At 46.2% G+C, this 24,848-nt stretch overlaps 1 protein-coding gene across 1 annotated transcript in view; it reads left to right on the top strand.

The window, feature by feature from the left end:
* POU2F3 (POU class 2 homeobox 3) overlaps positions 1-23,783 on the top strand; it is a 61,131-nt gene extending 37,348 nt beyond the window's left edge. The window contains exons 5-14 of the mRNA XM_084611678.1: positions 5,847-5,951; positions 7,153-7,255; positions 10,344-10,426; positions 12,017-12,184; positions 12,637-12,778; positions 14,175-14,311; positions 15,444-15,605; positions 21,007-21,073; positions 22,049-22,181; positions 23,157-23,783. Coding sequence (XP_084467804.1) covers positions 5,847-5,951; positions 7,153-7,255; positions 10,344-10,426; positions 12,017-12,184; positions 12,637-12,778; positions 14,175-14,311; positions 15,444-15,605; positions 21,007-21,073; positions 22,049-22,181; positions 23,157-23,196 — 1,140 coding nt within the window. The 3' untranslated portion in view covers positions 23,197-23,783. The remainder of the gene's footprint in view (positions 1-5,846; positions 5,952-7,152; positions 7,256-10,343; positions 10,427-12,016; positions 12,185-12,636; positions 12,779-14,174; positions 14,312-15,443; positions 15,606-21,006; positions 21,074-22,048; positions 22,182-23,156) is intronic.
* Positions 23,784-24,848: the final 1,065 nt, after the last annotated feature.

The raw sequence follows: 24,848 nt of genomic DNA, 5'->3' as shown, positions 1-24,848 counted from the left end.
GCTCGGCAAATACACATCTCCAGATAAAGGCACTCACAAGCCTCTGTGTGTCTGGGGATACAGTACACTGAAATAAACACAACACCCGTTAATTTAATGATGCGCACAATTACAATTTATCTGAACACATCTGCCTGAGCAGCTATTTTAGTCAACGCACTCATTCAAACTGTTCGTTTTTCATTTGCTCTTTTTTGTTTATTTTTCTCCTTCCTTTTTGTTTTTTTTCCTTTCCTTCCTTCTGCCTCTTCCCCATTTGTATTGCCCTGTTCTACACATGTTCGTTCTGATGTATGTAATTCATTGCTTTGAGGGGACAACTTCTTTTCCTTATTTTTTCCCTGTTCAAAAACAAAACAACACGAAAGAAATTCCATACAAAAATGTGTTAATGTAAAGTTACAGGTGACACATTTTAAGGTGTAACTGTTGTGTATTTAAAGCTTTGATTCCCACAGCCCCATAAGAATAGCTACATATTAAGGCATAACTATTAACAGCGTGGGTTTGATCGTGCAATGTAAGATTAGGCCCGGCTTAATAAAACAAAAATAACACAGAGGTGCAATGTGGGTGCATTATGTTTGAGAAGGAAACTATAACTTATAAATGTCCTGACTTCTGTACCTTTTAGGATGGGGTTTTTCCAAAGCATTCAGTAATGGCCTAACTCTGAATGCTGCGTTGTGCTGAAAGCCTTTGCAAATCCTGCTCCTAAACTTCCTACCAACACATAATATTGCCACATGTAGAGTTTTAGAGTGGGGGGTTTGCATTAAATTTATGTTATGTTCCTGACATCTTGACATCTGTTAATTGAGGATAGTACATGGGGAAATGGTAACTGAAAACCTATAAATATTGTTGCTATTATTTATTATTATTTTTACTTCATAGTGCCCATAAGGGTGCTAGGTACTTCACAGATAAACACATAACAGGCAAGAAATGAAGGGTGGTCTTGTGGTTAAAGCAGCACCCTGGGCATTGTGTGTTCGATTCCTGTCTCTGTCACAAGTTCCCTGTGTGACCATAGCCAACTCACTCACCCTTACTCAGGTTTAGTAGCACTTTACTCTGTGAGTGATTTCAGTGAGACCATCTGTGGAGTGAGGTACTACTCAGTGTGACGGAGGGAATTAAAATCTTCCCCTTCAACTCCTTGTCCCTCAGTTCACCATCTGTTAAATCGGAATAATAATGCAACTTTACCTCAACTGGAGTGTTATGAGGATACATTTATTAATGATTGGGAGCTGCTGAGATGCAACAGCATTGTGAGCTAGATAACTAGGAGAGGTCTGTGTCTCGGAGAGCTTACAGTCTAAATTCAAGCTACGTAATAAATGTGTGATCATTCACAGCACCCTGAGGTGGATCCTCCCATAACATACCATTTTGCCTAATGTGTAGTGTATGTAATATGCGGTGAGGGTGGCGACATGCATGCAGTCTAGGGTGAAACTCTAGTCTGGATGGTTAGAAGAAGCATCCAGATTTGGGGGTGCTATGTCAAACCCATCCCTTTAAGGGTTCCTCACTATTGGTAAATACAAACCCGCCTTGCCAAGAGAGGGATGGGAGGGCAATCATGTTGCATCAGAAATGTTGAGGAAGAGGAGGTGACTTTGTGTCTTACAAGAAGGAGGACAGAGTAGGTGTTGAGGTCACCCCATGGAAATGCAACCTGCAGTTTATAGGACCAAATGTGGGGCCAGTCTGCCTGCCTAGCTATCTAGCCATCTACCTGTTACTGACATGGCCTTCATCACTGTAACATCTGAGCTGCGAGCATGCTTTTTTCTAACCGCCTTGCGTGAGCCTGGACTTTCACAGCTTGCAGGATGTCTCCAGGATGTTTTCATGAGGTAAGCCTTTGCCAAATGTTTATAGATCTGTTACAAAACAGATGTGCTCTCTTTTTCTTCTTTTTTTTAACCTTCTCTCTGTTGGTAAGGAAGAGTTTTTGTGTAGTAATTGCAGGCAGGTTGGGAGATGTTCTCTCCATAATTCTCTGTCTTATGAAATGTTTATGTAACATCTTCCACCAATGGATTACGCAAGAGAGCCGAATAGCTTTGATAATTTTCCATTACCCACAATTTGTTTTTTGTTTTGTTTATGCAGGTTTTTTTCCCACCAGGATTGGGTAAGAAACCCATCAATTGGCTGTCAGAGTGAGCAGACCCACCAGCCAACTAGTGAAGGGACCAACCAGTCAATGAGGGAAGGGACTTCCTTTAAACTAGCTTGCTCTCCATTTGCTTTTTATTTGGGGTCAGAGGCCCCAAAACAAACTATGTCAAGATAGGGAGAACATCTAGATTAGATTTGCCGGAACAATTCCTTTTCTGCACCCCAGTAATCCTTTAATGCAGTAGCTTCATGTGATGTATTTATGTCACCCTCTAATGGATCACCAAGAGGATAATTTGCCTACTATTTTACTAGTCTTAGAAGATCCCCTTTAGCTCAGTTGGTAGATACCTATGGTTTTGCAGATGAAGGTCTAGAGTTCTAGTCCCTCCTCCCAGTGTATATGATCTGTGTATCAATAGTATTTGTTGTTTGTGGCACATCATTTTGCTTCATCCCCCTGCAGAAATTTCTCCCTAGGTTGGGGCACAGTGAGTATATTCCTAATAGTTTGCTGTGCAATCTGCAATTGCATTTTTACTGAGGCAGATTGCATAATTTCCCTGAATTTAACATAGAAGAGAAGGAAACCTACCGTCTCCCTGCTGCCCTTCTGTTCACTTGTACCAGTCTACCTTGACCTCCGTACAGAGACCCCAGAGAAACTCAGCACAATCTGACCTTCATTTTGCTCTCTAGCTTCAAATCACAAGAGCTGAGACACTAACTTTTATCATGGGTCTCCTTTATAGTTGCTGATTTTTCAGAAAGTCCTAGCTTCTGGAGTCAGGTGATTATGTGAGAATCTCTGCTTTCTTTTTTAAAAAGGTAAAATTCTGTCCCTCTTGGTCTGGTGAAAAGGCTTGAAAACATGGCCTAGGTGCACTCAGAAACCAGAAGGGAAAACAATATTATTTTAAAAAATCTCATGATAGCAGCCTGACTCATAGTTGTTGAATGCTTGGGATTGGAAATCCTGTAAAGCTTTCTCTGGATGAACCAAAGATGGAAGGATCTGCATAAACACCCCAAACTTTGTGATTTGGATACATCCCAAACATATAGTAGTAAACAGATAAGAAGCAGCCGTTACGCAGGGGAGGGATGGAGTAAATTTGAGTCTAACACTAATGAAATAAGGTGCAATGGAGAAGAGTTGGTTAATTACACCCAGAGTTCCTCCCATCTTCTCTGGAGAAAACTGGCAAATTCCAGGAAGTGGGGGACAAGCTGTTGGAGATGTTGTTTTCTAAATTGGGAACCAGGTGGGGTGTTTTTTTTTTGGTTTTTTGTTTTTTTTTGACCAAACCCACCTCTGGATCTGATGTGTTGTGATGTAGCTACACACCCTTTTCTTCCTGGAACGCTTCCAAATCATTCCGTTTAGCAGCTGTAAAAATTGATTTCAGTTTGGAAATGGCTTGTGGTTCTTGAATGCTCAGCTCCAATTAGGTTCAGGCAGAAGAAAGCACCTCTGTCTTGGTGTGGGCACGGTCACTTTTCTGTCGGTGGCTGTTTGGATTCGGATTCCTGAGTCACGTGAGCCACAGACACATGAATCCCTTGGCAATTTGCTGGATCTTTAATTGTAATGATTGCAAGTAGGGGTAACTTTTTTTTTTTAAATGTGGTTGTTTCTGGTAAATCTATCTTCAGAAGGGAAAGAACTTGGTGATGATGAAAGGGTTGAAGTGGAGTGATGGGCTCAGAGGAGAGGAAATGATGTATTCCATAGGGCCTTTCATTTAATGGTCACCAACTCAAACACTGCCTAGATCAATAGTGATCAAAAGGTTTTACCATCTGTCAAGTAGAAGAGCACTCCCTCCTGAGAGGTGGGGAAGAATTAGAATTCTCAGCCGTCTTTGGAAGGGGTTAATATTGCACAGTAAGCTTATGCAGTGTATATAGCTACAGCATGTTGCCAAAACGAGTTGTCATAATTCTGGTTTTTGTGTACTACACCTTTAAATGTGTAAATTAATCTTCACAGGGGCAGCTTTGTTTCTGTGCTTCAGTTCAGAGTGAGAAAGAGAGATTGTGTTCTCTCTCTTTCTCTTGGAGACTCTTATATTTGTTCTTTCTTAGTTGTTTTTCCTCAATCTGTAACAAAAGCCCTCTTGACTGAAAAATGCATGCTTTTTGCTCATTGTTTGTGGGAAAACCTAAGTTTCTTGTCTCTCTCTGCTGGTAGGAAGCTATATATTACTCACTCTGCTCTAGCATCTCAGGACACTGGAGAATTAAAAGGTTTTGTCTCTTCAGCGATCTTGGATTCTGTCATTAACTACCCCTCGTAGCAAAAGCCATCCCAGATTCTAAGAGAGAGTCCACAACCCCGAGCCAAAGCATAGGGTTTTCATGACACTGGGAAAAATTAGACCTGGATCAGGACTGTCACTTGAAAGGACCCAAACTAGAACCCCAGAACCAAACCCTCAAAGATTTGGCTTTGGATCAGAATTTTGCCACTTTGATCCGTTTCAAGAAAAGACCTATTCGATTAGGCCAAAAAGTTCTCTCTGCTCCCTACAGATGCAGGATACAGTCCTCCCAGTTGAGGATGAGCAAGACCCTAACCTGGTGTTGCACTGATTCCACTCAGCCTGCCATGGTTACGTGTGAGCATTCCTTTGTTCTCCAAAATCTATTGTCCATCCCACGGGGGCGCCATATCCCAGTGACAAATTACACCTGATGCAACAAGAAGCAATGGGTTTTGCCTTGTTTCGGAGCAGAAAGAATAAAAAGTAACTGGGAGACCAATGAACCGGACAAACTCAAAGCTCCAGTTCTGATCCCTGGTGAATTTTTCCTGTCCTAGAAATCTGGATTTGAATCTTGCCTGAACTTCAAAGTAGGGCAAGCGGTTCCGGGGCTGACTCCAATACAGTGTGCAAAATGCTGCTCGCCCGCTTGGCTCTGGGCAAATAACTTTGTTTTCCTTTGCTAGGCAAGTCAAATAGCATTTGTTTGCCCATTATCACAAGTGGTGAAGTAGATTTAGTGCCCGGACAAGTGAACTTTCAAGGCTGGCAGCCACTCATAAATGGTACTGGTTTTCATGTGCTTTAATCTTACCACCGCCTGTTCTTCTCCTCTCTGTTCTCCGCACCCTCATGGCCACCGCTGCCAGAGCAGGGAGATGCCCTGTAGCCAGAAATGCAGTGGAGTGCACCTGAAGCAGGTCCTAGAAAGGGGACTAGTGACTTAGCCACCCCACCAATTTCCATGCATTACCTGTTGTTATAATACTTTGCTTTTCTTCCAAGATCCACAAAATGTTTCAGAGCCTTGATTGAGCAGACCACTTAAGCACGTGCTTGACTCGAAGCAGCATTGAAGTCAGCGGGACTTAAGTGCTTTAATTAGAGTGCCTTTAATTAAGGACACCTCACCTCCTCCCCTTGGTGAAGTGGGTCAGTAGACTTATGCCATTTTGCAGGTGGGGACACTGAAGCAGAGTGGGGAAGTGACTTGTCCAAATTCACAGATGTTGCTGCAGAGCTGGGGATGGAACCCAGGAGTCCTGACTCTCATTACTAGACTTTACTGTTGGTGTGATGCCGAGCACAGGTACAATAGAGAGGATCTTCCCCAGGTGCCCCAAACGCCAAGCCTGCTAACTTCCTGAGCCTTCCACCTTGCTCTGGCTCCTCATAATCTGTGCATGCTTCCTGCTGATGCAGCTAGTCTCCTCTCCCCTGCAGATTAAAACAGAAGACCTCGGTGATTCCTTGCAATCTCCGGTACAGCCTAGATCAGGCCACCTAGGACAAGGATCATCAATGATGCCTGGAAGCCAAATCACCGGGGTAAGTGGCTTAGCAGCCTCAAGAACTCCAGGAGTCCTTCGTGGCACCAGTTCTGGAGCATTCATTGCTTGAAAGCCACTTTAAAGAGGTGCTGGAATGGCAATGGAGAAGGCTTCCAGAGTCAGAAACTGTGAATCCTGATTCAATTTGCTTTGCAAAGGTTAGGTTCACCCCTAGAGTCACTCAACTGACTTGGGCCGAGTTAGATCAGAGACGAAATATATTCCTTGGGGGAGATTTTTCAAAGGCCCAAAGAGCAGTTAGGCGTCTAACTCCCATTAACTTCCAATGGGAGTTAGATGCCCAAATGTTGTTTGTGCCTTTTAAAATCTCCTCCCTTATGCTTGCACCTAAGATGAAAGGAAGAAATTCACTCTTGAGCAGAGCCCTTGCCCAAGGCGTAGGCACCACTTAAGGTCCCACAATGCTCAAAACAGGGGCCAGATTTTAGAGCTCATCACATTGGCTGCTGAGCTCCTTTGAAATTCTGATCCCAATGTGAGTGCCAAGGACTTGGTTATCTGACCCTTATGGGCTGAGCTGGTGCATAGACCTTGTGAATTTCACCCCAAGTCCAGCCTCCAGGCTGTAAAGTCACACAAGGAGTCAGAGCTGGGACCCATGGTGGTATAATCGGGAAATGTTGTGCTTGCGACAGTCAGGAAATGGGGGTTTGGTTTCCATGCAAAATTGAATTTTTTGGTTTGTTTATTTTTCTTTAATTTTTTTCTGACATTTTCTGAGTTGTTGTCAAAACCCTGAAATGCCCTCCTCCCCCAGTGATTTTTTTAATTGTTTTTTTTTTTTTGTTTTTGTTGTTTTGGAGGGGGGGCAACTGAAAACCAAAATGTTTCACTTTTAAACTGAAAAATGTCAATCGACAAAAAAGAGAGAAATGGACAGTTTGGGGGTTTGCTTTTTTGACAAAAAAGGAAAAATTCCATTTAAGCAAAAAGCCAGTGCTGGAAAAGGTTTGGGTGAAAAATGTGGGAGCAGCTCTAGTTCTGTAGCGTTCGGGGAGGGGCGGGGGGGCAGGGGCGAGGTTACCCGAGTTGCAGTCGATTGCAGTTGAAGGCGGAAGTGGAGGCAGGGAGGGTGGAGGGGGTGTCTAAGTGCTACTTACAGAGGGGAGGGAATTGGGGAAAGGTTCGGGTGCTGTGTGCGTGGCAGATGCATCTGACCTGCATTGTTTCTTCGTTAGGATATGAGTTCTCTTCACACGCTGCAGCAGCTTGTACTGGTGCCCGGTCCTATGCAATCAGTTCCTCAGTTCCTGCTCTCTCAGGCCCAGGCTGGGCAACAAGGTAATAGCCATAGAGTGCTCACTAAAACAATTAATACAGTGCCCTTGGTACAGGTGGAGTCACAGGCAGGTACGCGGAGTGATTCAAGAACCAACCCACCCCGGAGCCTGGAGTAGATGAGCTGGTGATATCCAGGGCCAGGCATTGATCTCTGTGGCATCGATCCACTGACGTCAGGAGAGTCACTCCAGATCAAGGCCATGGTGACCAAGAGTGGAAACTGGGGTTCACTGTCTTGCTCCCGTTGTTACGGATCATGCCCTTCTGTATTGCCAAAGCTTTTCCCTTTGCCCTCTCTCCTGCATGATCGCTCTCTCGCCTGTTGTGCCTGAAGCCAGGCAGCTGCTCCAACCAAAATGCAAACTAAACTAAACCACTGGGTGACCAAATTCTCCCCTCTCGGGTTTGCTCCCACAGCTGTACTTCTGTGCAGCAGCAGCGCCGCCAAGGGGTTGTGTGCACTGATCTCAGGCGTGCCTCAGAGAAATGCCTCTCTCAGTTGAAATGCAGCACTGCATCTGGTTGGATTAGTCTCAGGTCGGATGACATGGAAACACCCAGGAGCCCCGTCTTTATGGGGAACCCGCTCTAGCTTCTAACTTCAGTATATTCTTTTTGGAGGTAAACTTTTAAAAAATACATGTGCATTACACATGGCTTAGGCCAGAGTTGGTCATGGAAGGACAAATGTAGATCCCAAGGCTACAATCTGATCTACATAGATGGAGCCTCATACCCATGCTGAGTAACCTTTTGACTTCAGCGGTCTTAAAGGTCCCCTTGTATGAACCAGATTGCAGGATTTGGGCCACGGATACTTTAAAACACACGATCCTGAGTGGATAATCCATCTAGCGCAGATGGCTTTTAAGTGCTGCCAAGTGCTACTGAGTAATATATCAAAAAACGACTTGCTGTACATGTAACAATAATCTACTAAACTAATTATCCTGAACGGGTAGGATCAGAATCATCTATCACTGAACCGCTGGCTGTCAGTACCAATGCACTCATGTGCGACAGGAAAAGCATCGTGCTGGAAAGCAGCACTCTGAGTGTAAATGTGAGAAAAGTATGGAAGATTTCTTGGGTCCTGATATGTTGGACTCATAGGTTCATACAACTGAAGGCCAGAAGGGACCATTATGATTATCTATTCGGATCTCCTCCATAATACAGGCCAGAGGATTTCACCCAATGATTTCTGAATCAAGGCCATAACTTTAACTCCCTGACAAGCCTGCATCTCTGGTACAATTTCCCTCCTCATTACAAGTTTTTATTTTTCTGGGTGGTGGAGGGAAGGAATGTGTTTTGCTTTCACAACAATCGTGAATAAACCTCGACCAGCATGTGATTATTCTGGAGACTTGCACAATCTGAGCCAATCAGATTATTCTTTCTATGGTGTACATTTTATAAATCTAAATGTTAAGCACCTGATTTAAATTCCAGGAAGACAGTCAATGCAGTGAGTCTCCTCCAGTTTCCGGAAGCCACGGAGCTTTGTTTTATGAATTAGTTAAGGTTGTTACAGCACCATGGAGGTAATAAGCATGGTAAAAGAGCTAAGTATGGCTATCCTGATCATCTGATTTCTGCAAGACAGTATTATGATTTATGCAGAGCCCAAAATGAGCCGGGTGCTTTAATGGTCAAAGAAAAGGACTAAGTCTCTGTCCGAAGGAGCTATTATATAATCTCAAGAGTCAAAAGAGTTAAAGGTGTCCTCAACTCTTTCACTGTCTGACATTTAAAAGAGTGATACAAAGGTTCGGGGGATTTTCTACAGAGGCCCTGGTTTACTCCGTTTCTTGGCAAGCACCCAAAAGCTTTCATTGTAAAAGATTCTTTTGAAAGTTTACTGACCAAACACAAGAAAGAACAAAAAATCAAAACAAGCGTTTGTACTGACACTGAAATTAAGTAATTCTGTGAAACAAACTTAATCAAAACGTGTTGGTCGCTCTCCTTCGGAGGGCAGTGTCTCTCATTTTTATTAACGACCTTTGATGAAAAAGAGAGTCCAAAGTCTCCTTTGAAGAACCCCGAAAAGGGCGGAAAGTGGGAGGCATAATTCATCCCCTCATTATTGTGTCCACCAATTAGACCTAGTGTCTGCCACTCCAATTTTGATCCATTAATTTCCAGACCCACGTCATCTTGTTTAAGTCCAACCTCAACCTTGAATCTTATCAGTAGACATTTTTCTGTTTGGACTAATTGGGTCTCTGCGTCTTGTTTCCTTGCACCTGTTCAAAACATTCTTTCTTGACCTACTTTTCATGGTTAATTCCCAAGCGGGCAAAAAAAAATAAGTTATTGCGACACCTTTTAAACTTTTTACAGTTGAGCTTACAGTTAAGGTAAATATTTAGGCCCAATAACCGTAACAGAGCTCGGTCAGATTTTAGATGTGATGTGATGAGTCAGAATAATTAACAGGAGGGAAATGGGCCTGGTAGGTTAAAATACCAAGATCCAGCAATGATTCAACTGTGGTGTGCTCATGTAACAACCGCCCAACACATACCCCAAAGTTTGAAAGCACAGAAATCTACTGCTAACTAACTAACAGTACTAGGTTTCCCACCCCTGTAGTACCTAAGCACAGATACCAAAAAGCTATGCACACCTATGATGCTATGCAGTTCCCCCATCTGTGAAATGGAGATGATGATGTTTACTTTGGAGATCTATGGATTAAAAAGCTCTATATAACAGGTCGGTTGCGTTGTTCTACAAATATCACAGGACTGTTGTGCCCATCAGAATAAGAAAATGTCTGTCTGCACTAGTACAAAGAATTAGGCCCCAGTTCACTAAAGTGCTCAAGCACGTGCATAAGCCCCATTGATTTCAGTGGGACTTAAGCACATTCTTTCACTGCTTAAGTGCTTTGCTGTCTCTGGAAACAGTGTATGTCTTGCCTGCCAGACAGTGTGCCATGTCCCATAGAAGGTTCAGCATATCCCCTCTTTTGGCACTGTAGGCTCCAAGGCCCAGCAGTGCTGTGTGACATAGAGTTGTCTAGATATTTAAGGCGAGGCCAGTCTAATCGAATCTCTCTCTCTTCCTCTCTCCTCAGCTTTGCAACCAAACATTCTCTCCTTTCCCCAGCAACAGAGCAGCCTCATCCTCTCGCAGCCTGGACCCAGCCTAGCATCACAGGTAAACTACCTTCTGGCTACCTCCGCTGGAAGCGGGATCAAATTGATTCTTGGCATCACGTCAACAGCTAGCCAGGTTCCGCAGCCGATTTGCGCCAAGGAAGTGGACTGCAGCCCAGGCTGCGGGGATTCACACTCATCTGTGAACCTGCCTCCCCCTGCGAGAGAGGAGAGGCAAGAAAGGGGTTCCATCTCCATAGCTCATTCCAGCCTTGATTGAGGCTGCTTGCAAGGGGGAAGATCCGTGTCACTTGGTGGGTGCTCGTTTGTGATTGTGGACTTATTGTTCCACCCAAGCTTCCCGTCTTTCCATCTCCTTCTCCGACCCCTTCCAAACCGCTCCCTAGGCCAGGAAGCCCTTGGCTTGCCTTTGCCTCAGTGAGATGTCATTCTTCAAAGAAGCCAACAAGTTCCTATTCCCCACCACCACCCGCACCCAATCCACAGTGCTTGTAACGCCCCTGTCCAATCACAATTGCAGCTGCAGCTTCATAACTCATTCCCACCGCATTGTGTTGCCTCCCTTCCTTGCCCCTGCATGTGTTTGATTCCTGCATAGATCATAAAGCTCCTCAGGGCAAGGCCAGTATCTTTTACAGCCTTGTAAAGCACCTGGCCCCATGCAAGTGCTTGTAAACAATAGTGGTAACCTCGGAAGCCTTTCCGATCTGCATCTGCTTTTGATGATTTGTTTGCCTTTGTGGCGGCCTCTGTTCATTCCCGCTTGTTGGCTCTTGGCACCTGTGCCCTGAGTTTCTGGCACCGTTTGGAGAGAGCCACTTGCCCCTCCCAGCTGCTCTTTCAGATCCTTCAAGTCCTATGTCCTTCAGTGGGATCACGCAGAGACAGTGCTCTTGAGGAGGTACAGGTTCTGGTTGGTCACTTCTCTGTGCAGGCAATGGAATTTCATAGGTGCCAATTTCAATTTCCATGGGGTGCCAAAAACCTTCCTCTGCTCATCAGGCAAACTGAATACTTTCCAGGCCTGCACCCCACATGTGTCAAGCAGAACCCTGATGTAGAAACCTTTTTATCTTCCTTTTTCCCCATGCCACGCCGGGCTTTGGGGGGCTCAGGTGGGACGCAAAGTTAGACCAGCCAGGAGTTGGAAATTCACAAGCCAAACCACAAGGCTGTGCAGAGACACCCCCAGCTTTGCCCTTCTTAGTAACTCAAACAGCTGCTCTCTTGATTTTTTGAGGCTGATAAGATGAGTCAACGGTTCATCCATTTGTTTTTAAATACCCACCCTTCGCTCCACGTATTTGCTGTTATTTTATCGCTGTTACCCCCAATGAATGCCAGCTCCCCGTTACTGACCTAGGTTTTGTGTTACAGCCTTTTTCTAGCAGCCCAAGCTACATCCTGAACGTTGAGCCCACCTCCCCTAAAACAACTTATTAACCCTTCTCATCCCACACTCCTCTGGAAGGATCATTTTGCCCACCATTGACATGCCCACTCCTCAGCAGTGGGATGTGGCAGCTGTTTAACGGCACACAGCCACGCCAAGCAACGTTTGTTATGGCAGGCCAGTGCAGAAAATCCAGTGGCTTTTCCGTGGTTGTGACTCTGGTTTTGTTTTTAACAGGCAGTGGGACGATCAGGGCTCCCTGGGCCGTCTTTAGAGCCACAGCACTTGCAAGTTTCAAAACACATGCCGTCTTCAGCCGTATCAGATGAACCCAGTGACCTGGAGGAGCTGGAGAAGTTTGCTAAGACTTTCAAACAGAGGCGAATCAAACTAGGGTTCACCCAGGTGAGGGGTAAAAGGCAATCTCATGATGAGTGGTTTAATAGTGAGATACACAAGGTGGGGGGGATTGGGTATGGATGTGGGCATGGAGAGGAGGGACAGGGTTGGGTGCAGATGTGGGTATAGAAGGGAGGGGTTGATGCAGATATGGGCGGGGCGGGGAGTTGTACAGATGTGCACTTTATGGGAACACCACCTTGAAAGCACAGATGAACAAACCCTTCTTGAAGATGCATCGCCTGTAACCTCAAACCAAGCATAATGATTTACCTGCAGCCTCTTTGGTGCATACTGGGGTGTAGGAAGGCTCTGGGAGTCTATCCCTAGTGGTAGAAGAGACTGGGTGAGGAAGCTGGTTTGCTGTTACAGTAGAAGTTACGTGGGAGTGAATTACACGGTGGGGAGCTGCAAGTGGGTTTTCTCAGCTAATCTTTTCATTCTGATCCCCCCGGCAGGGTGACGTTGGACTGGCCATGGGTAAGCTGTACGGCAACGATTTCAGCCAGACCACCATTTCCCGCTTCGAAGCTCTCAATCTGAGCTTTAAAAACATGTGCAAGCTCAAGCCCCTGCTGGAGAAGTGGCTGAGTGATGCAGGTAGGGCACAATGCCGTGCTTGTGTGAAGGCTGCCTCTTGGCCAACAAAGCGGGGATTGAACCGGGGCCTCCACAGCTAAAAGCACAAGCTGCTACAGCTCAAGTTAAAGCTCCCAGACTGGGGCAGTGACAGGCTACTATTCTCTGGGAATTGGGCACCAAGGGGGACTTGTAACACACACTCACCGGGGATACACTTGCAGGAAGAAGGGCAGGGTCACAGAACCCATCGCTGGTTATCATGGGGTTGCAAGCTACACAAACAGGGCGTCCCATTATTCCAGAAACACATGGCTCAGCCACTTGAGAAGTAGTTTTGCTTTTTGGACAGCATGTAGCCTTCAGACTCAAGAGATTTTCAGTTCTTTTCCTGGCTATTCTGCTGGGTAACCTTGGGCAAGTCACTTTGCTACTTTCTGCCTCAGTTTCCACATATCTAAATGGGGGATATTGAGACGTATCTCCTTTATAAAGTGCCCTGAGATCTGCTGATGAACCATGATTATGAGAGCTAGATATTTATTATTGAGAGACACCCTTATTACCTGTAGCCCAGCAGTCCTATGGTATGTATCCTTTATAGACTGCAAAGCCACTAAGGGACACTGTAGCCACATATACTTGAGCAATTTGACATCCCATCCAGTGGTGACCTGGACACATTCAGCTGATTTTATTGCAACAGGGACTGTCTCAGCAATATGAGGCGAAACACCCAGCCCGATCCCCAGCTGGTGTCAATTAGCATAGTGCCATTGAAGTCACTGGAGCGACACCAGTTTGCGACAGTTGAAAACTTGGCGCTCAATGTGGCTGGGTGGGAAACTTCATCAAAAAGGTGGAAAACAATATTTGGGGGAAACGTTCACTCCACCTTTTCTGACCAGCCCCAATTGAAGCTGGGATTTGGGGCTATTTTGGGCAATGTTAAAAGTGTTACCGCTGGGGAAGGAGGGGTTCCTATATAGTATTCTGAACCAGGATCTTTTACGTGTTTAGGGAGGGGCAGCGGTTCCAAGCCAGCTTTCAGGAGCAAAACTCAATCAATCAATAAATCATGAGTAAATCTTCATGATCATTGTGGCAAACCCCAAGGGGACCTAGCACCACGCGGAGTGATCTCTAGCTAGGTCCTTAAGACTATCTGGCGTACGTTCAGTACATTTGCTGCCAACAAATGTTGGATTCTGGAATGGCCCTTTCGCAGCCTTTAATTGGTCATTTTTGCCCCATGGGCATGGACAAACTCTTGACCTTTTCAGTTATAAGGACAGCAGGTTGTCACTGGTGGTCAGCTTCAGAGAAAACACCCTCTCAACATGAACATATCTGCTGCCAAATCGTCCTTTGTTCCTTCTTTTCCCCCAGAATCCCTTTGTTCCTTCTTTTCCCCCAGAATCCACTCCTTTGGACTCCTCCGTGAGTACCCCTAATTCCTATCCTTCAGTGAGCGAGATGTTCGGGCGGAAGAGAAAGAAACGCACCAGTATTGAGACCAACATTCGTTCCACGCTGGAGAAGAGATTTCAAGATGTGAGGGGAAAATCTTACCACATGTTGTGAGCTCTATTTCCCACCCAGAAAGTCCTGCTAGTTCTTAAGCTAAGAGCCATTGGCTTTTTTCTTTTGTTTTGTTTTTTTTTCTTGGAAACTTTTCTTCGTGAAAAAGGCAGGTTTGGGAACACCAAAATATTTCACAAATGCCTATCAATTTCAGCAGATTGTTTGGGTTTGGTTGGGTTAGAACATTCAGATTTTCAAAGAAAGATCAGAATTTGGCACAGAAAGCAGACACGTCTTGCTGACAAACATATTCAGTCAAAAACGCCATTTTCCTCCAAAAAAACAATTTAGATGGAAAATTTTCAACGGGCTCCAGTTTTTACCCTCCTCCTGCCCTAAATCTGATTGTATCAAACTTATCCTTCTAGGGCTGGTGAAAAAACAATAGACAGCCTCTTTCAAATTATCAGGAACATGCCCACTTTGGCCAGCATGGAGTTTCCTGTTCTAGGCGTCCTTTAGAATGGGGAAACTTGCTCAATATCCTAGTGTTAAGCTCTTGTTTTATTATTTAGAGATCCTAATTGAGATTGGAGCCCCTTTGTGCTAGGTGCTGTCTAAACATATAGAGAGCATCTCTGCACCAGAGAGTTTAACCTCCACAAAATGAGGGGGCAGGCGGAAGGAGGTTTCGTTATCCCTGTTGTATAAATGAGGATCAGAGAGATTAAGTGACTTACCCAAGATCACACAGGAAGTCTGGGGGAGATCTAGAGAGTAGAACCCAGATTTTTTGAATCCCTGTTCGGTGCCTTCACCGCAAGACTATCCTTCCTAGCTTTTCTTTAGGTGGTAGCTTCTCCTTCAATACTGATCTCAGGCTCTTAGAATGGGGTGCTCAGCGCTCTATATGCATAGAGCGTACACCTGTGCATCCTCACTGACTCAACTAGACACCAGTGTGACTCAAAATGTGGACCTTCCACCAGGTCTCTACCCTTTCCCATAGAGAGAGCCAAATCTTCTCCCCTCCCCAGTTAAAAGCTAACTCCAGATTTCTCTCCTCTTGCCACTCAAACAGCGGGAGATCATATAGCCCACTAATGATTTTAGATTAGTTCTATGGGGTTTTCTTTGTTCACTTAATGCCCTCTCTTACCAGAACCCCAAGCCCAGCTCGGAAGAGATCTCCATGATAGCAGAGCAGCTCTCCATGGAAAAGGAAGTGGTTCGGGTTTGGTTCTGTAACCGGCGCCAGAAGGAGAAGCGGATCAGCTGTCCAGTGCCATCCCCCATAAAATCACCTATCTACAACTCCAGACTGGTGAGCCCTGGTGGACCCAGGGGGTACTGGTTGCTTTCCATAAGGCAGCAAGCGTAGCAGGGTGCTAGGGAAGCACATGGTTTGCAGGAAAAGGAGGCAGCAACAGAAGATCATCTCGTACATTTGCATGGCACGGAAGCGTACCTGGCCCCAAACTCTTTACAGATGAAACAGAAAGCGGGAGGGTTAGGTAATCAGAATGCCATTACCCAAATGCTCCTGGAGCTAATACCCTTAGAGCAAGTGGGCCTGACCTTTTTTCGTTTTAAGTTGCACACAAAATACGGCACTTTCAACAGCACCCTGGAGGCTTCTAGCAGGCATTGGCTCAGCACTGACTCAGTGGAAGGAGCACTATCGACTGAATCATCAGCTGCACTTCCTGCAGTGCAGTTCCCTCTAGCTGGGGCTTTGGTTACCACTGACTCAGTGGGAAGAGCACTGTTAATGGAATTGACAACACCTGATTCCCCAGCACCTCCAGGGGAAAGGGATGGAGATGCTGCTGTGCAGGGGACGGATTGAGCTGGTATTCAGCATGCCAGGCTGCACTTGTCTGATGGCCTCATCCCTCTCCGCAGAATGTAATTGTTTAGTCTCTTTTTTAAAATAAGGACCAGACCCCCAGCTGCTGTAAATCAGTAAAGTGATAGGCTGATTTACACCAGCTAAAAATCCGGCCCTATGTTTCTGGGTCCTTACAGTTGCAAAGAAAAGCTTTCAAATGCTTATAGAGACTGAGTTTTCAATAATAGCTCTGACAGGTGAGAACTGCCTTCATTCAGCTCAGTGGGCTGTTAACTCTGAAGCCTACTAATGGTGGTTTACATCTCAATGCAGAACATTTGAGAAAAAACACTGAACTGCTCTGGAACAGTGGGTGGAGTACAAGACTGCCAGTTTATCCCTTTTCCCCTCTTGCTGTGGAATTAGGTGGTGGTGGCTGGAGAATTTATAGGGATGGGAGACTGGAAGGGGCCCCCTAGAAGCAAGACACAAAGGATTAGAAAATGAGGATGTGTTAGAGCATGGCCTTGAGGAAGTCGTGCCAACTAACATGATGTTAAATGTGACTTTGCAGTCATTTAAACAGAGCCAAGTCTTGTTCAAGGCGCCAGCTGGTACTGGGTAAACCCAGCTGGAAAACATAGAGTAAACCATGACCGGCTGACAGGATGTTAAACAAAGCTCTTCCCTGACTACATGACACTGCCCATTAAGTCGTGTTTAATGTCATGTTAGTTAACACAACTGCTCCAGGACCTGTTCTCATCCAACCAGGAAGTGAAGCCACAACTAACGAACCAGGTTCGAGTGATATTTCTCCCCTTTGGACCCAGTTCAGCCAAGCATTTAAGCAAGTGCTGAGCTTCAGCCACTTCCATGCGACTTGAGCACGTGTGTAAGTGCGCTGCTGAGTCAGGATATCTGAGACCAGAAGGAAGCATCGCTGCAGCTTCCTTCGCCCCTCGCCAAGCCTGGTGGTGCAGCGTTATAACCACTAACAGCCTAACGTGCAGACAGGGCTCTCTGCTTTTCAGAGTACATGGCAGTGCCAGGGGGAGGTGGCACAATCCTTTGTGGCCTCGCTACAGAGCATGAGCTGCTCTCAAGTATGGGAGGCACTGCATATACAAGACACTCCCTGTTTCTTCGCCCACCTCAGTAACTGCGGACTTTGACTTGGCACACAGGGATTTCCTATTAAGGCAGGTCTGGAACTTGTCGACAGTCTAATAGGCCTGGCTACAGTACAAGGTGAATCCTGCTGCAGAAGTGTCTGCAAACACTCATTCAGTGACTTCGCTTTGACTGTATCACTGGCCTCTTTTATTCACTGTCCTTGAATGTTTTCATGAGTGAATTTTTGTTGGAAAGGGTGATTGCGTAAAGAGAAAGCGTCACAAATATTCGTTCAGTAGTGTATTTGTAATCTGCTGGTGAGTGGGTGTTGTGGATAACAGCCAAATACTGCTGCCAGTTAATGAGCTGAGCTCAAGTGGCAGGAGTCTGTTTTGCAGTGCTGAAGGCTGCTAGGGATTCATATGGGGGCAGGGCAGTCATTATGTATTCACAAGGGATTGTCTCATCTTGAAATCTCGGTGGGTTTGGGAGTCACCCAGTCAGGGAGCAGCAAAATAAAACCATGCACAGCAGGACAAGCTACTTGCAAGCAATAAATATTCAAAGCAATAGTTTTTGTGAGTAGATTTGCCATGAACTTGTTAGCTGAAGTATGATCACATGAGCTATTCACTCATCATAGAATATCAGGGTTGGAAGGGACCTCAAGAGGTCATCTAGTCCAACCCCCTGCTCAAACTAGGACCAATCCCCAGTTTTTGCCCCAGATCCCTAAATGGGCCCCCTCAAGGATTGAAATCACAACCCTGGGTTTAGCAGGCCAATGCTCAAACCACTGAGCTATCCCTCCCAGCTCTCCCCCAACCCAGGCGAGTATCCTAACCACTGGACTAGAGAGTGAGAGTAGCCATGAGGCTGGCCCAAAGCACATTTAACTAAAGTGGAACAGCTTCAACAGGCAAGGAGGAGGAGGGCGGCACCCCTTTTGCTATTGCAGAAAGGTCCGGAGACGCACACCAGGCGACATTCGAACCCAGGTTGCCGGCACCGCACGCACATGGTGTGACCATCAGCCCACAGAGGGTATTGGGGGGAAGGATAGCTCAGTGGTTTGGTCCTGCTTTGAGCAGGGGGTTGGACTAGATGACCTCCTGAGGTCCCTTCCAACCCTGGTATTCTATGATGACTCCAGATGGTGTGATATTAGAAATCAGGATTCCCTATATTCTATTCTGATCATGCCAAACAATTTGTTATATTTGTTTGATTAGATTTATACAAATAAAAACAATAGGTGTAGATCACCCCTTCACCCCCAAAGCTAACTACAGCCACAAAAATCTTAATTGGCAGCTAGCCCCAGACCAGGAATTAAAACTCAGCCCCCTGAAAAGAAAAAAATTCACTGAAGTCATTAAGAACGAGGCCACGATTTTCAAAAGTGACTAGTGGTTAAAGATGCCTCTGATTTTGTGTCCAACTTGAGAGACTTGGAAGGGCCCTGATTTTCAAAGGTTGTGCTCAGTGCTTTTGAAAATCTTGGTCTAGGTTTATAAACCTCCAAGTCTCTTCACAAATAATTTAACAGAACTTGAAAATAAGGGCATGTCTACAAAATTTAGTCACTCTAACTTATGTCTGCGTACAATTGCCGCAGTAATTACATCACTTGTGTGTGTGTCCACTTTGCTCCTTGTGTCAACAGCACGCATCTTCACCTGGAGCGCTTGCACCGATTGAATTGTCAGTTTCTGAAAGCCAGCAACAGTCGGTGTAAGCAATGCAGTGTCTACATTGACACTGCGTTGACCTAACTATATGTTCCATTCTATGCATCCGATGAAGTGAGCTGTAGGCCACTAAAGCTTCTGCTCAAATAAATTGGTTAGTGTCTAAGGTGCCACAAGTACTCCTGTTCTCTTTGCGGATACAAACTAACACGGCTGCTACTCTGAAACCTGTCAGAATACAGCAACATTGACTCTATGCCTCCCAGGGAGGTGAAGTTATTAAGTTTGTGTAGCGGGCAAGTTACTTAGGCGGGAGCAAAATTTTAGTGTAGACACTTCCATAGTTAGGTTGACGTAAGCTGCCTTTTTTCAACCTAACTGTAGTGTAGACCAGACTTAAGACCCATGTTGAGATCCTCAGCAGCACTTCTAGGCATCATGCTCGTCCCTCTGCACTGGGATGAATTTTGCCCAAACAGAAAAATGGAACAAGCTTTGCCAGTCAGAGGCGGGGAGCAAAGCTGGTCAAAAACCATGAAAAAATGTTGGCAATTTTTACCTGAAAATGTTTTTCATTGGAAGATATTTTTGATGAAAAAATTCTCCAGTGAGCTGTGGAGCCAGTCAGAGAATGCCTCCCCCCACCACCCCCCCCCAAAAAAATCACAAGTGTTTGCAAAAACTTGTGCACATTGTTTTTTGTTTGAAAATAAACAAGCAAACAGCCCAATTCCAAAGCTTATAACACCCTCATGCTTCAGGACATAAACCAACTTTTAAATATTAGGGATCAGGAAAAAAATTTTCCTGGGGACAGATGATCCCATAACTGCAGGGTTTCTTGCATCTTCCTCGAATGCATCTGGTGCTGGCCACTATTGGAGACTGTCTAGATGCCTCCCTTGTCTGATTTTTTATGGCTGGGAGTGGGAATCCTAGTACAGTGGCAGTGTGTAGATTCTGCAGAACGTAGTGGCTTAGATAGGGCTCTCTTGTCATCCTTTGGTGAAGGAGGCTGCCCTCTCCCCGTCTTTCCCTTAGATTAGAGGTTCCCAACCTGTGGTTGGCAAAGGGTCCCAGGATCAATTGCTGGAGATCCATGGCGAGCTGCCTGGTTATATGGTGCTGGTTCTCTGCCTGGTTTCCAGCTGAGACAAACAGAAGCAGTGGGAGTGGGAGATGGACCGAAGAGGAGAGGGGCCTGTGGGCCTGATTCTCTTCTCACTTATGCGGGTGTGACTCCAGAGTAACTCCAGTGAAGCCAACTTCACCAAAGGTACATCGCTGTGAATAACACCGGTGTGTCAATGGTGTTACACCAGTGTAAGTGGCAGAGACTCAGGCCCGGAGCTTGTAGCCTTTTGCAAAAGAAGAGAATGTTTATCATGCGAAAGGCGGCTTAAAATACATGAACGTTTTCCAACCATAACGTGTCCATGCAAGCAACCACTCTAGTACCACTGCAACATTCTGTGTGTGGGGAGCCGCCCCGTGGGATGGCTGATGGGAGAGGACATGTCTGAGATCTGCTCCGCACTGTGGAAAAAGCTTGAGAGCCCCGGCCCTGGAGTGAGCATGTGTGTGTTTGTGTCTGGGACGAAGGGATTGGCATCTACACATGCACGGTCCAGTCTGCTGCCCAGGGGGAATGGTGCGCCTCTATCATAATACCCATGGAACCATGTGTGGGAATCTGAACTGTATCTGGATAAGAAATCTGTGTGGGTGTGTGCAGAGTAGACTAAGGGATTCCTGTGGGAATGGGAGGCTAGTGCGTGACAGTGTGTACTACTAAGGGAATGGTTTCAGAGTAGCAGCCGTGTTAGTCTGTATTCGCAAAAAGAACAGGAGGACTTGTGGCACCTTACAGACTAACCAATTTATTTGAGCATGAGCTTTCGTGAGCTACAGCCCACTTCATCGGATGAGCTGTAGCTCACGAAAGCTTATGCTCAAATAAATTGGTTAGTCTCTAAGGTGCCACAAGTACTCCTTTTCTTTTTACTAAGGGAATGGCACTCCGGGATCTATGTTCTTATTAATAACTGTGTGTCACTAATTCACTGTTGGCTTCTGTTCCCTTCCAGGTCTCTACCTCAGGGTCCCTGGGCCCCCTCTCAGTGAATCCGATGCACAGCACCATGCCTGGGACAGGTAAGCCTGGCTCAAGAATTGATGCCTCTCTCCTTTCCTTCACTGATAGCAAATTCCCTCTTGCTCTGCGGCCGATCAGTACTTAGACCTTATATTTGATCCAAAGGCTGCTTTTGTTTCCACATTTGCAGCCCATCCTAGATGGGCTCTTGGACTGACTGTAATTAGCTGCCTGACATGGCCAGTTCAGCAGCGACGGGCGCAGATGGCAGGCAAATGCCATTTAGGGATGGAAGGGACCAGAGCAAAACCCTGGATCCAAACACTCCTGAACTTTGAGAGGAGCTGGCTCTGGATCTATCTATTTCTCCTCTTATATTTAGATTGTCAGCTCTTTGGGGGCAGGGACTGTTTGTCTGTTCTGCATCTGTGCAGCACCTGGCGCAGTGGGGTCCTGTTCAATGACTAGGGCTCCCAGGCATGATGAGGATGATTATCACAGGGGCTCAAGTCTCTCTGTGCTAATGTGAAGGGCTTTGGAACAAGACTCAACTTCCCAGCCTGGGATTTATTTATCTTTTTAAACTCCTCCACCTGCTCTCTTCCAATCTCTCCCCATTCCTTCTGCTGTCTTCCTTCCTTCCTTCCTTCCTTCCTTCCTTCCATTCTATCCCCAAAAGCAGCTGCCTCCCTCCCACCTGCCTTGCCACTGCCTTCAAGTTCTGGCAGAGGGTTTGCGGCTGGGAACATGCTCCACGGGGTGTGTCCTTGGAGGAAGATTCTGGCATCTCTTCAGCAGAGACCTGGCGGATCTCACACTGGAGGAACCGTGTGCTCCAGTCACTGTGCTTTGCTGCAGGGAGAATGCCCCCTGACCTCTTGTGTAGGGGTGTCTAGTTTGTCAGATCAGGGCACAGTTAACATGCATTTGCCGTTGCAGCAAGCCAAGGGATAAGGAGAGTAGTGGGACAGATGCACCTGCTCCCCAGTAGGAAAGAAGAGGTGAGCCTCATTCTTGTCTCTCTTCTCGTGCAGTAACATCATCATGTTCCCCTGGGAACACCAGCAGGCCCTCGTCCCCCAGTACAGGGCTCCATGCCAGCAGCCCCAGTGCATCCCAGAGCAACTCTAAAGCCACAATGAACTCGTCCAACTTCAATCCTTCTGGGTAAGGCGATGGGAAGCACCTGGCATTAATGCCCAGGGCGTGGGGGAGCAAAAGGGACCCTCAAGAAGAACATTCAGAGCTCGCTGCATACTATAGTGATGGGCTTTAGAAAAACAAAGTTAGATGAGGCCATTCCATTGTGGTGGTTTCATGCTCACTCTGAGGGTCCATGAGGAATGGCTGGTTTCTGCTTCCAAACTTATAGAAAAGGCCACATTTGTTTGAAATGTCCTGCTAGCAAAGACTCAGCGTGTGAGCAGGTATAGGGGCTGTGATGCTTTCCTTCTGTATGTAGTAGGTACAGTGGGGGAAAGGAGAGAGGAAGAGGAGAAGATTTAGTTGACTGTTGCTCCTACTTAGACCCCGTCCTCCGCATCCCAGTTGCCCTCCCAGGGACTGACCCACTGTGTCCGCTCACAGTAGCGGTGCTGGGTGGCAGATAGAGGAAAAGTATCCCCGGGGCTTTGTCTGTTCTGTCCCCAGCAGATTCCCCATGCTCTGGGGCAAAGCCCTTCTAGCTGTTTCTAATCACGTGCCCCGCTGCTAAGTTCAGTGCTGCTGCTGGTGTCCCTCTCCTCCCCCCCGGCCACTGCTGCTCCTGCTCCCAACCAGCATTGCTCATGACATCAGCGACAAGTTAGCAGAAAGCAAACCCAGAGCATGGAGGGTGTGTCAGCAGCTGCTGGGCCTCCTGCATCGTGGAGGAACTTGTTCGGCCCCAGTACACCTGCGACGAGGCAGTATCTGATCTTACGTTGCCCCTGTGACTCCGCACACGTGAAATCTGAGCAAGGTGGATGCTTCTTGGTCATTCAGAGAAGACTGGCTTGGTTATAGTGCAACCCACCCTGAGTTTTGCTCTGAGCTTAGAGGATCAGTTGCCGGCTACATAGGGCTACAGATGAAATAACGATGGGCTCCCAATTCAGGGGAAAGGAAAATAACGGTGCATTTGTGTCGTTTCCTTTTTTTCAGATCTTGGTACCGATGGAATCAACCCTCTTATCTCCATTGAGGCTGCTGCTCCATCATGCACAAAGGGAGCCCTGATTTCTAGCCATGGACCAACTTCTGGGGCAAAGTTTGGAGTGAGGGTGCCTTCAAAGTGCAGCAGAAGGAAGGTCTTGCTTATGGGAGCCCAGCACAGCTGGACTGTTTAGAGACTCGGGCTGTAACTGAACCTCCCACAGGAGATTCTCAACTCCAGCAGTGAAATTTAACACCCCTCCAGGTGTTAACCAGAATAATCCCCCACTTAGCCACAGCAGCACCAAACACTGTCCAATGCGTGTGGATCTCCGCGATGCTCTACCTTGCCTGGCAAGAGCCAGTCTGGAAGGATTTCCATATCACACTCCTCCTTCTCCTAGCTCATTTCAGAGCTTGCCGTGAGAAGGGTCTGCAGTGCCGTCTCTGACCACACCCACATCCCAGAAACCCCGGAACTGAACCCAGGTGACCACGTTCATTTCACCGAAGACCTGCATCTAGATGTGAGCTTTGGTACCCTGTCGACTTCCCAAGTTAATGTCATTGTACTTTATTCCCTACTCAACGGTTCTCCCCTTTTCTAAAGCTCTTTTCTTGCTTTCTTTAAATGTTTAGAGCCAGGAGCCTCTTTACCTTCCCCCCCCCCCCCGCCCTTAAAAGAAATGCACCTTATTTGTAAAGACACTGCTCTGGTCATTGCTCAGCTCCGATCCTCGCCCCACTGCTCCCTGGGTGGCTGTCATTTTTAAGCATCATGAGTGAAATTCTGGCTCCTTTGAAGCCAACAGGAGTTTTGCCCCAGGATTTTGCCTCGTGTTTATTTTACTTCCCTGTTATTTATCCATTGGGGCTTCATCAGCTACCAAACAACAAGACCTGCCTAAGGTTGTGTCTGTGTGTCTCCATACTGAGCATTTTTGCTGAATTATTAACATGTAAATAGCTTTCACCATTCTTTGTGCTCTGTCCGTCTGTCCCTGGGAGGACAGTTTGTAGAACTCAGGTGTGAATTCTGAGGATTTTATTTTCCTGTGTGTGTATTGTTTAATTTCATTTAAAACCAAAGTATAGAAAATCTAACAAATTTCACAGAGTATCAACAGGGAAATAATGCTTATTTCACAGCTCGTTTATCTTAAAGGAGCAGATATTTCATTTTGTAGAGTAGAACTGAGACATGAAATAGGTTACAAAGTGAAGGGTATGCGTGTGTTCATTTTAAACAAAAAGTGATTTAGAAGGTACTTACGCATAAAGAAGCATGCTGTGGCTCACCACCTGAGGAACATTCTAGAAAAGGCCAAGGGGACGGGGCTGAGCTCAACATGTAGAGTGGAGAAGTATAAGCATGTGAGGAACAAATCCATACATAGAAAGGTAAAATATGATTGGTTAGCGGGTTGTGTTATGTAACTGCCATGTGCTATAAAATAGCAATGGCAGGGGCTCCCTGCTGGAGGGACTCTGGCTGATTTTTGTACCAGGGGCTCTCCCTTTGTGCACACTGAATAAAGTCTTGTTGAATCGAATCGAACTGAAGACCCTTGATTCTGCCCGGCATCTGATTCATTTGGTTGTTATTGGGAACCACAAAATCCCAACAAAAGTCCTGAGCAAGCTCCTCAGTTGGTGTCAGTTGTCGTCATTGCAATGACGTCAGTAGAACGTCAGTGATCT

The sequence above is a fragment of the Lepidochelys olivacea genome, assembly GCF_965140295.1.
Source record: "Lepidochelys olivacea isolate rLepOli2 genome assembly, chromosome: 22".
In the NCBI taxonomy this organism is placed as follows: domain Eukaryota; kingdom Metazoa; phylum Chordata; order Testudines; family Cheloniidae; genus Lepidochelys; species Lepidochelys olivacea.
This window is presented reverse-complemented; position numbering and strand designations above follow the sequence as displayed.